Below are 14,290 nucleotides of genomic sequence, written 5' to 3' on the forward strand. Positions count from 1 at the left end.
ATGAAAGGTTATTGAATGCTTTTAGTGCCTGGTATTTGTGGTCTCTTTTTCCAAATCTTGTGTTTACCGTCGGAGTTTTTTTGTTGTTTTAATTTGTCCACTTGTCTAATTGATGTATTGATCATAGATTGTCATGGAAAATTTCTGTAATGAAATTTGTTTACTGTGTCAAAAATGCAGTTAAGTAATGTTTTTTTTTATTTACGAGGACGTATAGCTTGTACGTCAAACATGTTGAATATTTGGTTTGTGTCAATCAATCTATGTTTAAAAAAAAATTAATTAGTACTGTGTAGCGAAATTTGTTAACAAATTAGGGTTTAACTTCAATTCAAGAAGTCAGGTACACATCAATGTAATTCACAGTAGTTCAAAGTAAATTAACACTTAATTTGTTTCATTTTATTTTCAAACAAACAAAGTTTACCTATCTAATACATGAGAGTGTATTTGTTTATAATACTATGTTTATATTTTTAATTTTTCAATAACTTTCATAAGGCTTTCAAAACACAACGCGTTTGACATGAAACTGAGATCACTTGTAAATAATATTATGTAAACAATGATATTACAAACTAAAGACACGCTGCAGAGATCTCAAAAGTGGCAAGCGAAAGACACGGTAATTGTCGTACTGTTGATTCAGTGGTTTTAGTAAAAAACTGTCACGCGTCGCAAGAGGTCATGTGCTATCTCTAATCAAATTGCGTAAATGAGTACCGAAAGGCCACAGTGAGTGAAAAGTGTTTCCTTTACACGGTAAATACTAGTAAAAGCCAAGGAACAGCATTTCGTTCGTAAATACATGCCCGAATATTTTAAGCTCCATTAGAGAAGCGAGATAGCGAACGTGGTAGCACATAAGTTTAACAAGGACATCCTACTGGTCGTTTCATACAGAATTCCATATACTCGCTTTAATGTTTCATACAGTGCAGTAAGTAAGCAAATCTTGTCACACCAGTGATTTACAATGTAGTGTTTGGCGCAACTTTTATATTTTTTCCTGAACACATGTATTTAAACGCATTAAAATGAATTTTTGATTTTTTTTTAGCTAATAAATAATATAAAATGAATTATTTGGCCTAATATGTAACTTATAATTTTTCTACATCAAATGTACAAATATATATTTTTAATAAGCTGATAATCTGACAGATTCTGCTCACCTGGTAACCGAAGCAAATCATGTATGGCATCCCAGACATGGCATCGAATGGGTAGAAGGACTTTAGGGGCAGCCTCGGGACCTCCTCTGTGATGGTTTCGTTTGTCTCGTGGTCCTTGGCAAAGCGGACAGACTCGCCGAAAAAGGTGATGGTTACCCAGGCTGTTGAACAACACATAATTATGTTTAATTAACAACAGTGGTAGATATCACCTTGGAGAAAGACTACCACCCGTTGCTTGAAAGAACCTCACCAGTATTTTCTCTGACATACGGAGATTCAAATCTACCACGTGTAATAAACTTGCGGACAAAGAGAAAAATAATTCAACTCTGCCACGTGTAATGAACTTGCGGACGAAGAAAAAACAATAATTCAACTCTGTCACGTGTAACGAACTTGCTGACGAATTGAAAACAATAATTCAACTCTGTGACGTGTAACTAACTTGCGGACGAATAGAAAACAATAGTTCAACTCTGTCACGTGTAACGAACTTGCGGACGAATAGAAAACAATAATTCAACTCTGTCACGCGTAACGAACTTGCGGACGAATAGAAAATTATAATTTATTAAAGTCTCGGAAGTTGGAATGCGATCTTCGCTGTACAATTAGATTAGATCACAGACATAGGAATTAATAGACGAGAAGATAATGGCGAGGGGTAAAATCAACTGTTGAAGAACGAAGGGGGTAAGGCTGACTGTGATTCGTCAATAAATCAATCTGACAGTAAATAGGCATCTCGCATTATAATATCACCATTTAGTTCTTAAAAGTAAAATCTGCTTTTGAATGAATAGACATTTTTACATGGGAGCGCAAATTACTCGCCACGTTATGAACTAATTTGCGAAGTCCAAATTCGGCAAAGTAAGGCAGCTTCTATTTTCAGAGTCGTAGTTAGTTTCAGAGTATTTAGTTAAGACACTTTTACAAATGTTTCATAATTTACTTACCCCAGTAAACAACGATGAGCACACTTGAGAATCGCTACATTGTGATGTGATAGTATATGTTTCTAAAACTGATCCATATAATACGGTGTGAATAAGCTTAAAATAAAGTAAAATAATGCTTACTTATGGAATGTAATACGACAATTGGGTTTATTCTCTTTTTCACATCTATTTTAACAAGTTTTCATATCACAAGTCAACATTTTGCAGTGTTATTTCGTAAAATGAACCGATGATGCCTCGACCATAGTTCGCACAAGAATGATGACGTCACGTTTTCAAATTTCACTTGAGGCCATACGCGAGCACAGCCGGCTCCAATGGAACCGGTATGGGGAGTGGGGATAATACGCTTTTAATCACTTAGGGCAGGTCTACTAATATTCATATGTCTATGGATTAGATCAATAAAATCGAGCTGAAACTTGGTGGCATACAATATTCATAAAATCCTTTTCGATATTAACGATTTTCAAATAAATTGATGGCATTTCTTGACATTGCAAATATATGTTCCTTTACGGCTTTTCTCAAACCAAGACTTAAGCATTCGTTATTTTCCAGTTCGAAAATAACGAATTTACATAAATTATTGACATTCTAGAAGTTCAAATAAGGATTTTAGATAAACAAACCTAATGAAATGAATATTTTATGATAATTCTTTCCGAAAATAATGATACATTATAATATGCTAATTAAAATAATACATACTTTGTTTTTTATTGAAAGAAATCACTTTGCGATTTCCCGTAATACATACTTTTATTTTAAAAGACATACTTCGTTTTTTAGCACTTTTTTTAAAATTTATTCAAATCTGTTTTTTTATTATAGCGACTATTTAAACATTTTACTTACAAAATATGATATTAAATATATGTATGGTAAATTGTATTTCTTAGTCCTCATTACTAGGGTGACCTGTGTAGAGGTGAACTAAAGTTATTCATTTCTGTTTTATTGGTTTCCTATGTCCTTTTTAATGTTTTGTTGGGGAGTTTTTTCATTAATCTCTTTCAGCCAGATTTTTATTCTTGATTTTCAATAATTAAAATTTTCTATTTTCTTTATATCAGGGGGAAGGATGTTGTGGAGTTTGGTCGCAAAATAAACCTAATTTCTTTGTCCGAATGTGGTTTTCTGACCTGGAATATTTAGTGATTTGACCTTGTTTGATGAATACGCGTTTTTGTAGAGGATTCAGTATTTTTTAACAGTTTCAATAGTATATTTTAAGCATATATTTGTTGTACATTTGGTACATCAAAGCTATTGAAAATTTCAATCGAAGGCATTCTTATGGGTATGGTCTTTATGATTCCCTTTTGAATTGTGTTCAAGTTATATATTATATACTTAGATACAGCAGATCCCCATCCTATAATTCCATATTCAATCCGAGAATTACATAATATTCAATAGATTTTTTTCATGTCCTTTTTATTTACCACAATTCTTGGATTTTCGAAGAAATACATAATTTTTTAAAGTTTTTCCGTGATACCTTTGATATGCTGGTATTGTAGGTCCCATCTAAGATTTTCATCAATTACTACCCCGAGATATTTTATGCTTTGTGACTTTTGTATAATTCGACATCGACACTGAGCACTATTTCTATGGTATTCGTATAATTTAAGTTCAAGTGATTTTACTGGTTATCCTCATTGAAAATGTTATATATTTAGTTTTGCTTATATAAAGGGTAAGTGAGTTAATTTTCAGCCAAGTTTGAAGTGTACTAAGCCCCTGTTCAAGCACATAGAATGTTCCCGTCCAGTTTTCTTCTTGAAATAATATAACGGTATCATCAGCAAAACTGATTATGTTTCCTTTAATGTTAAGGTTTGGCTTGGGTCAAGGGGTAAACATGTAATCTAAACAATTAGATAGTTAAATATAAAATGGCCCCACCGCTGAACTATGCGTCCCGAAAAACACTGGTCTGAGGCAGTCAACTCTTAGATCAGCAACATCATCAGCTGTAGGCACACTGATGGAACCTAAGCGCAAGCCAAATACTAAGTTTGGTGATCGCGCTTTCGGAGTATCTGGGCCGAAGTCTTGGAATAAACTCCCTCCGGAACTAAGATCCATAACAAGTCCAACAGATTTCAGGTCTAAACTAAACTTAAAACTCTAAACTTCTTCTTAAGCTGTTATACCCTTAAATTAAATATACCGTTCCTGAGAGAAAGTCCAGTTATATCCAATTTTCAAATTATGTTCTAAATCCTGTATCCAAATTTCGCTAATAAACAATTAGATAATGTTAATAAAGTGTTAATCTCAAGTGACCTACCAGGTGAGTATTGTACTGTATATTATCTCCATATATAATTAGTAATAACATAGATCATTGTAGAAATGTATTATATATTTGAACAGCGCCCTTGAGGTGATTTTGCACAAAATCGGCGCCTTACAAAACATCGAAATATTTTTATTATTTATTTTCTTAATGGTCAACGTAATTTCTCCTTTGGCCTTGAATTAGATTATATTATATTATATAAGTCCAATATCCTATTTAAATCTTCGAAAATCACCACTATCATGTACAAATATGTAGTCCCATTATGAATCGTTACCACTATATCCACTGCTCTTTTTTTTCTATTTTACATTTTGTGCCACTCTTTTTTTACCTATATAATATATTTCTGTTCCGTATTCCGGTTGGTGGTCAAATAAATTTGTAGTTAAAGAAAAAGTGTTCGTTTCATTTAACTTTTTCTTGGTTTTTTAACTTTGTTTACACGGAGATCTCCAAACCTCAAACTATTAAGAATCTCTTCGAGTTATTTGTAATCCGGTTAAAAACGGGATTGTAGGCCTTCACGAGTGAATTAACAGGTTTCCTGATAAACTTTTAGTAAATAACGAATATATTATCATATTATGTTACGATAATATTTTCTTACACATATGTGAAAGAAAATATTAAGTGTGTATATAATATACGATCATATTATATACACACTTGGTCACACTAAACTAACTAACTAACTAACCACCACGCCGTTTCCCCGCAGGGGCAGGCAGAGGGGACGGACCGCCAAACAACTCGGTCTTCAAATTCATACATCGTCTCATACATATACTCTTCTATTATTCTAACTCTTGACATGGCCTGACTCGAATATCTGATTCACTTGATCGTGCCATGTCTTCCTCGGGCGTCCCTGACTTCTGCTAGCATTCGCATTTGCATCATATATCCTCCTTACACTCATTTCTTCGCTCATTCGCTGTACATGCCCTAACCATCTAAGCGTCCCTTTCTCAATCTTACTCTTTACGCTTACATAAGCCTTGCACACTTGCCTTGATAACATTACAAAAGCGTATATATTTGAATTTTAATGAACACGTGTTCCGATATCATGATAATACCAAAACTAATTGAACCTGTTAATTCATTCGTCAAGGCCTGCAATTCCGTTTTAACTGGATTACCAATAATTTGAAGAGATTCTAAATTAATTAGCAATACTCACTTTTCTCCGTGCAGTACCTATAAGAATTTTATTTTATTTTCCATTACCTTTTCGTTAATAATGAACTAAATTTGAGCTGACACACTTCGATCACGTTTAATTGAATGGTTCATTGATATATTCAATGATTGAAACTTATTTACAAAATCTGGAATGTTCTATAGGTTTTTACTGTGGAATTTTTTTTCGAAGAAATTCTTTTCGCATACCGAAGCAGAGTTGTTGGAGTAGTGATGGGTCATAATCGAATTCCATTATAAAAATGTGCAAAGAAAAAAATAACAAAGAACACCAAAATTTTTACAAACTAACGAGAAATGGAAATCAATTTATTACACCTAATTTTAAAACAACACAAATGCGAAACCATTATATTTACGAAGCCATAAAAAACTACAATAATCTCCCTTATGAACTGCGCTGTACTGTCAACCAATCAGAACAAATAAATTAAATTTTTAAAAAAAACTTCAATTAAACATTACATTGAAAAATCAATATTCATTATCAGGCACAAGAACTCCTCTTTTCTGATAAGGTATATACATAACCAATGATGATCTAAAATGTAATATTGTTAAATATTTATGTATATATATTCCGTACGAATACGGCTCATCAAAAGGAGCTAGCTCAATTGTGCGGCTTGCTCATGATCGACTTATCGCCATGTTGGCGGTCAAAGTTGAATGCTGTGGCTATCCAGCTAGTCAAAGACAATGGGAGCTACTTGGTTCTGCAGAGATATGATGAAAAAAACTTTCTCTGCGATATTTTCTGTTGTGTGTATTTGTTTACATTCGCATAATTCAGACCCCCTTACGCTCCATTTGCAAATCACATACGCACAGTGACAGCGCGGCCATTAGCGCAGTTATAAGTTATATGTTTTTAGGCATATATTATATATTTTGACTCTTGACATGACCTTACTCAAGTATTTGATTCACTTGATCGTGCCAGGTTTTCCTCGGGTAGGTTTATATGTAGATAGAAACTTACAGATGACTGTCAGCAGAGATCCCAGGGCTACAGCATAAAGAAGTCTTCTCATCTTGGTAACCGCGAGCGCGTGGTAGCGGGCGTCGGATTCGGCAAACAGTGGGTGAGAGTTTGACTGGTTCCAAATGCCGAGGGTTCTGAAATATCAACCATTTTACAATACAAATCAAACAAGATTGGAAAAGTACAAGGCGTTAATTTTTCGAGATTTTACACAAGTATATACAGGGTGTATCAGCACGTATCTATTGAAGGATTTTCAACCAGCGATTCCAGAGCATGAGTATTTGGAGTAAAAAACATAGACATCATTTTGCTGCCGGATGATATTTTTTTCAAATAAATATTTAAAAGCTCGTAAGTTTTGTTCAATAGGGTTTAATTTCGACAAATTACGAAAGAATGGTGTTTTACCTGTAAAAGCTCTTGGATTTGATGGCGAAAAAGACAAACTTGACGATGGAGTGTGCAAAGAATAGCACCGTGATGGTATTGGCCGTTAGCTCGTTAACGTCTTCCGTCTGTAATGCCATGTTGACGCCGATACCAACGAACTGGATGAGGATTAACAGCAAGTGGATGCAGGAGTACACCTTGCGTAGGAGCACGTGCATAGAGCTGTTGTCTGCGGGGAGATGAAATAATAACAGTGACAAGCGGGTAAGTTACAAGGCCGACTGCAGTACAGACAATGGCGGGTGTCGAATTTTGATATGTCACGTGATTCTTGTTGATACTCGTTGTTGCTGCTGAGTTGAGTGTTATTTATACCGCAAACATATTAAATAAAAAGCGTGATTAACCTATTTTGAACATTGAAGTTTACACATATGATGGGTTTAGAAAGTCGTGCTGGAGAGGTCAAAACTCCCTCAACCAGTCTCTTCCAAGTAGCCAAGTGTGCCAAGCAGTCGGTGGGCAGATGCATCCGCCGCCAAGACCCAGACAAACCTCACCATATCCGCCTCCCAAATTGAAGTGATACGTCCATCACTCCTGGACACACTAATCCCCAGATTCCCACTCACCTCTCACACATTTTCCCTTCCCAGGATATCCTCTCCTTCCTTTCCTTCAAAAGATTCCCAAAACATCATCCCCAAAGATGACAGAGGTTTTGAGGGAAATTATTTGACTCAAGGCCTCCTATGTGGAGCTATTAATTGTAAAAAATAAAAGGAGGGACTTCGTAATAATTATTCATATGGGTTTAGTAATGCGGTAGGTATACAATTATGGATGAGAAACGCGTATTTCAAGCAATGATTCTGCTTTGAATTGTGGTCGCTCGCTTTAGCAATTCTGATATTATCTTCCCCAAAATTTTGGTAACAGCTTGGCTGGATGTTATCATGTTAATCATTTAGATTGATGCATATTGTGACAATGTTTTTGCAGCTGTTGCAAATAGCATGATCGTAAATAATTAATAATATTATTGCACGTTTTGTAGACTTTTATTTATTTGTAACAAACAAATTATGTATAGAATACAAAGATAAATAAACACACATATTAAGTTAATTGAAGTCAAGCCAAAAAAGTTTGTTAGAAACGGAGTTTTATTGTGTTTTAGAACTAATTTTAGGTAAGGGGGAGAGGAAGGGGAATATAGGATAAGGATAGGAGATGCTCCGGATACAAAACATAGCAAAATATATTACGATTTTTAGCTTTGCTTCTATTCGATACGTCTGAAGGTAATTGCTAAAAATGTCTAAATGTGGTGATGTTGATCTTAACGGAATATGATTTTTTATTAAATTTGTGAGCTCTGACGAGTCCAGGATTCAGAATTTGATATAATAAGATTTAATAAAACAATTAAAAATGGTGGACGGGTTGTTTCGGAGAATTTAGACATTTCATCAAATTTCAACTTTCATTTTCAAGTTCTGTTTTTATTTTAGTTCTGTCAGGCAACTAGCCTATAATGATATAATAACATAACTTGAATAGGACTTTCACAGAACCCGTCCTTAATGATGTGGTGTATTTTAAAAGGGTAAGTATAGTTTATAATTTGGGTTTAAAAATGTATGACTTACCAGCATTGTAGTTAAAGAGGAAGAATCCGAAGGCCTTCATCATGGTGATGTTCGGCATCAGGTCTGAGACCAGGCCGTGGACCTTGAACTGGTTCATCATCTGACAAACAAACAAATATTTTTTAAATACATACCTATATATCCTTCTTTAGAAGAACGCCATACATACTTCTTGTTTATTCCCATTTATAAATTGTCTCAATGATTTTTTTCATACCGATCCCCATGTGGAAACGATATCGGTACTAACACTCAAAACCTTTGTCTACGTGATGCCATTAGCATTTGTCTTTGCCGTTGTAAAATTCGATCGCTATCACTAATGAACGCATGTTATAATCTTTTAATAATTAACCTGTCAATTAATGTCCGCCATTTTTAACTGTATGAAAATCAGTACCAAAATATACACACGTCCATTTTTAAAATACTTCTTTTTTTCCGAATTTCACTTTTGTTTTCGGGAATGATTGAATGAATGAATGCAAATCTTGAAAGCGGAAATCAATCCAATTTCTGACAACTGATCGCGCTAAAACTCGAAAGATATCGATAAAGTTATCGATGACAATAAATTTATATTAATTTTGCTGGCAATCACGTTCACACACGTGATTTAATAAACGAAAGAAATGTCGGTCCTACCTGAGGACCTGAGGTTGGTAGAGTACTCAGTCAAACCAAAAAGAATGTGTGTGTTTTTAAATTTACAAATAGATGTATTATAATTATAAAAAATATGTTTTTTTACGGGTTTATGTTTTCACCCCGAATCCATATGAATACCATACCCATGTGGAAACTGGACGAAAAAAAACATCGTGTAAAACGCCCATCACGCTTACATGCTGTGGCTTAAAAACGTGCATGATTTGTTCGAGCGCAGTTTGGCAGTTTTTCCGACTGTGGTCTGCGTGTAAATTTGACCTGATCATATATCAGATGTTTTCGAATTGCATACGTATACAACGCAGCAGTTTGGGTATGGTATTTTATTTCTGTTAAAAATTTAACGCCTTCGATGCCATTAAATCCACCGTGGATTTACTAATTGCTCACCGCACTTGTCTTGATTTTTAAAGTTCAAATGAACCATAAAAAATATTCCCAACATCATAAAATATATTTTATTCGCTTGGCAAAGAAAATATTATTTAAATTTGTGTTTTTCTCTCTTGGATTTTTTTTATTTATCTTTGAAAAAGCGCGTCGCAAAATTACACGTCGAGTGTCATAATTCTGATTTTCAAAAGTGATATTACTGTGTTTATGAACGAACTGAAGGAAATCCTTAGATTGTAAAGAACGCTGATTTTGCTGTAAAATATTGTAAAACTCAAGAACATTTAATTAGAGGGCAAAAAACGTTTGTCTGAATTTAAGTTTATATCCTGGGGAAACTGCATAGGCTAGATAGTTAAATTTTTTAATATATATATAAACACATTATCTGGGAAGATGGTAAAGCTTGCTAAAACATAATTTGGAAAAAAGTAAGTAAGTTTTTACACAAAATAGTGTCAACTGGTATTTTACCCCTGGTATTGCAAAGGTTAAGAGTGAGGACACACTTATATTAGTGATTTAAAAAAATATAGCAAAACATTGGATGTAAATACATTAAAAATTTGATATACATTCTCAATTGCAAAATCTCGAAGCAGTGATGATTCACTGGTTTCTTGTGAATAATAAATGATACGTGGAATTAATAGAACGTTCTTCGAAAATTATTAAATATCCAACAATAATATGTAATCTAAACACTAATTATTAACGGGTGAGTTCTGACGTCATCGGTAACCGCGCCACTAAATACAACAATAAGAATGGCAATTCATTTGGATACATGTGACGTCAGGCATTCGTTCCGCAACTTATTATTTCAAATTTGGCCGATTTCATTTCTTATAAAACAACTTTAAATACGTTAAAACAATTGTAATACATATGATGGATATTAAATGTTTTAAAATGAAATGTAATTGTTTATTATATACCCATTTAAAAAAAAAACTTACCTTGATGGATTTTTTAAACTCTCAGCAAAAACAAGTAAAAAATGGGTTATTTTTAACCCTGTCTCATTTTAAAAGATCAACCAATCACTGTGTGTAGAGGTTAACAACATTAATTAAAAACAAAATTGTTCATAGTACAAAATATCCAGAATGGGATATCAAAAAACGTCCACCCCCTATTGACTTCAAATTGAAATAAAGACAATGAATTTGTCTCAAATACAAATCTATCAATATTGTTTAGCTGTGTATTAGTTAATATTAATGTATTTGTGAGTGTTTGACATTGACAATAAAACTGACGTTGTTCGTCTTTCGGAGTCGATATGGGACAAAACAAATATATGGGATATTAGCCGGTGTTCGATTTTTGAATCGACGTGGACCAATGGGGTGGTTTCCAGGGGTTGATCTAAATTATTAGTGTCCCATTTGTGGCGTGAATGTTTGCAATGTCACGGAAACGTCCCGGCAGGGATTGTCATCGCATGTTCGCACTCATATTGCATGTTCAAAAAATTATTAATTATTATGAAAATCTAAAATTAGGTTAATAGTACACAACACGGAACAATCACCAAATGGAATACATACTTAAACGCACTCGATTACAAATTACAATCAGTTCGTACACAAACACATCATGTAAAACCACTACAAACTACACAATATATATTCAACACTCATTGACAAACTAGTAAAAGTAGTTTATTGTAATTTTTTTCTTTTCTTTACATAATAAGTTTTGTTTTTTTTATTAATTGAATTAATTAATTTATATTTGGCTTCATTGATGCTAAATTTGTCAATATGCGAATTGATTCTGTTTAATTGCAAGATTGCTCTCCCCCATCAAGGCAAGTTAGTCCTGCAGGCTGGGAGATGGAACAGTTTATATTGTCGGTGACGGAGATAACCATTGGGATCATAGAAATGAACGCTATCCATGATAGCCAAGTATTCAAACCATCAGAAGATATGTGTAGCAATGTGTATATCTCTTCAGATTCGTAGATGGTAGGACATAGCCACGGGTAGTGGCCATACTCCCTCATGTATACAAAATCGCAGAAATTTCTTATAAACTCTTTCCAACATGACGTAATGCTTTACCTGGTTTTGGACTCCAAATTACCGACCCACTTTCAAGTCTACTCCTTATTAAGGAATTGGATAGAACCATGAGAACCCGGGTAACTCTAAATTATTTGCAGTACGCAGAACAAAGCCCAGCATTCTCGATGAAGTGCTTCAATATGAGCATAAAATGTCAGCCACACGATTACAAAATCCTTCATGGGGAGACATGTTTTAAACTTCTGGGTTCTATTTTATATCGGTAATACCACTCGTCCTAGTGAATGACAAAAATATTTTTTTGAAATATTTCGATACATTGAACTCAATCCGATCCCTTTTATATTTTATAAGATGTGCCATTAAGTTGGATGCGTGGAAAATCTATTTCAATTGGCTTCGTAATTAGTCGTGCACGAGGCGTTTTGGGTACCTACCTTCCTTTACCCTCTCCTTTACCTTTCATTTTGTTGTAAGTGATATTATTTAGCACTATTGAACTGCTCCAGACATAGTTGGAAGAAATAACTCCAAAGGTTGTGCGAGGAGTGACTGGGCCTGCTATGGACAAAAGTTGCTGAAATAGCGTAGAATGGGTCCCCGATCCGAATAGCACAACAAGAAGAAGATAAAATTAAATTATTGACTCTGACCTTTTGTTGGACAGCCCTGCACGACCCCAGAACCGTGAGAAGAGCCATCTGCTAAGTGCCCTTCAGAAATAATTACACACCATCAAGAGGGCGGTGCGAGGTGCAGGGCTACCACAAATCCAATATTTAAATAATATAAATAATTTTAGAAAATACTGTTATATCAGGTGCTGAGCAGAAAAAAATAATATTTCAATTAATTACGATTTTTGAATACGCAATTTGGTACTTAATATATTTATATTAGTTAAAAAAGGACGAAAGGTAAAAATGTGTAGGTTAGATAATTAAATGTTTGGTAAGTTTATGAAAACCGTATAACGTTAAACCAATCAGGGCTACCACAAAATATAGTAATTATTTATTTATAATTTATACCTTGGCCCAGATAAATATATATTTTACAGAGCATAAGATCTTGGTACCTTTTGTATTTTTTCAAAGTCGTAAAATGAAATTATAATTTATAATGTTTTTTATAAAATGATTATGATATCTAAATGTTCATGTATAGGGTGTTAAGGGGGGCTAGGGTTAATTCGTACGAAAAAGGGCATTTTTTGTGACAACACAGTTAAAATCTCTTTATTAAATCTAATAGGAAAGTAAAGTATGACATTTTAAGAATGCTGTATAAAATTTTCACGGAGAAATATTAAAAAACACGGCAATGGCAGCAATTATTCGGACGTGTCTCAAAAAAAAGTAGAATGACGATGCCCCTCATAACTCGGTGCTGGGTCATCTGAAATCAAAAAATCAAAGTTCATTCGTTAGATAATAGTTTTTCCCAGGTAACGCTGGGAGGGTTTTTCGAAATTTTAATTTTTCACTTTTTTGGAACACTTTGAAGGGAAAAACGCTATTTTTAGTGAAAAAATCGGCTAATTTGTTATTGTAAAATAATAATTATTAACAAATTTGAAAAAAACTCTCCAGCGTTACCTCGTAAATTATGTACAGAAATAGTTTTCAAAATTTCAAAAGGATCGGTGCGGTCCATAAAGGATGTTGCTATCATCCATGATGTCTAAAGCACCTTTTTGCTCCTGTCTACGACGAATCCTGCCTTCTTTAGTTTGTCTCTCAGCTTCCTGCTCTGCTCGGCTTATAGGTATGGTCGGGTAGGGATTAAAATCCGACTGGTATAAAAATACTCGTAACTTCGTCAATTTTGCTCCAATCAACTTGAAATTTGAACACAATATTCTTAACATATTAAGCATTTATTTAAAAAAAATTTAAAAAATGCAAAAAAAATAATTTTTAAACCCTAGCCCCCCCTTAAGGGACGTACTTGTTTTACTTTAACCAGTGATTACTTATACTTATTATTAGGCAATAGGCTAGAACCTTCTAGCGAATGCGCGTAATGTGCTAGACCAATTCGCAACGTATTGTCGTAGGTAGTTCCATACGTCGGTAGCCCGTAGACAGGTAGCTCATATTGTTTACCTTTAGCGAGACATTCTAGATGAATCTCGTCGATCGCTACACATTATTTTTCAAAATTATTCAAAAAAAATCTTCTACATGTCGTAACTGGTCATTCTAGTAACCGAACGGCCTAGTTACCGACCAACCCCTCAACCTTTTGAATAAAAAAAACATAAAAAATGTAACCGGATTCCAAAATTTATTTTACATTTTTTACTCCAAATAATGTCAGGAATCACTTAATCGATTTTTTTAAAGAAATACAAATGTTAATTTAGATTTATTTATTAAAATATTTTTTTTAATCTGTAGTTACCTGCTTTATCGCTTCTTTGAACAGTCAGTTACAATTTTAAGAAATGTCAAAAATTCAAAGGAAATTATAGTAAAAAATATAGATTTTCATGCGGGA

The 14,290-nt window shown here is 33.9% G+C and overlaps 1 protein-coding gene across 2 annotated transcripts in view; it reads right to left on the bottom strand.

The window, feature by feature from the left end:
• Positions 1-8,790, bottom strand: part of Orco (odorant receptor co-receptor) — a 52,785-nt gene extending 43,995 nt beyond the window's left edge. The window contains exons 1-4 of one of the 2 annotated variants that reach the window (XM_089645310.1): positions 8,691-8,790; positions 7,057-7,267; positions 6,643-6,779; positions 1,176-1,336 (exon numbers count right to left, since the gene is read on the bottom strand). In XM_089645310.1, the coding sequence (XP_089501436.1) occupies positions 1,176-1,336; positions 6,643-6,779; positions 7,057-7,267; positions 8,691-8,790 (609 nt within the window). Of the gene's footprint in view, positions 1-1,175; positions 1,337-6,642; positions 6,780-7,056; positions 7,268-8,686 lie in introns of both variants that reach the window. The other variant, XM_089645309.1, reaches the window with a different exon arrangement.
• Between the last annotated feature and the right edge of the window lie 5,500 nt (positions 8,791-14,290).

The sequence above is a fragment of the Hesperophylax consimilis genome, chromosome 22 (genome assembly GCF_061612785.1).
Source record: "Hesperophylax consimilis isolate HC1 chromosome 22, BYU_Hcon_1.0, whole genome shotgun sequence".
Lineage (NCBI taxonomy): Eukaryota > Metazoa > Arthropoda > Insecta > Trichoptera > Limnephilidae > Hesperophylax > Hesperophylax consimilis.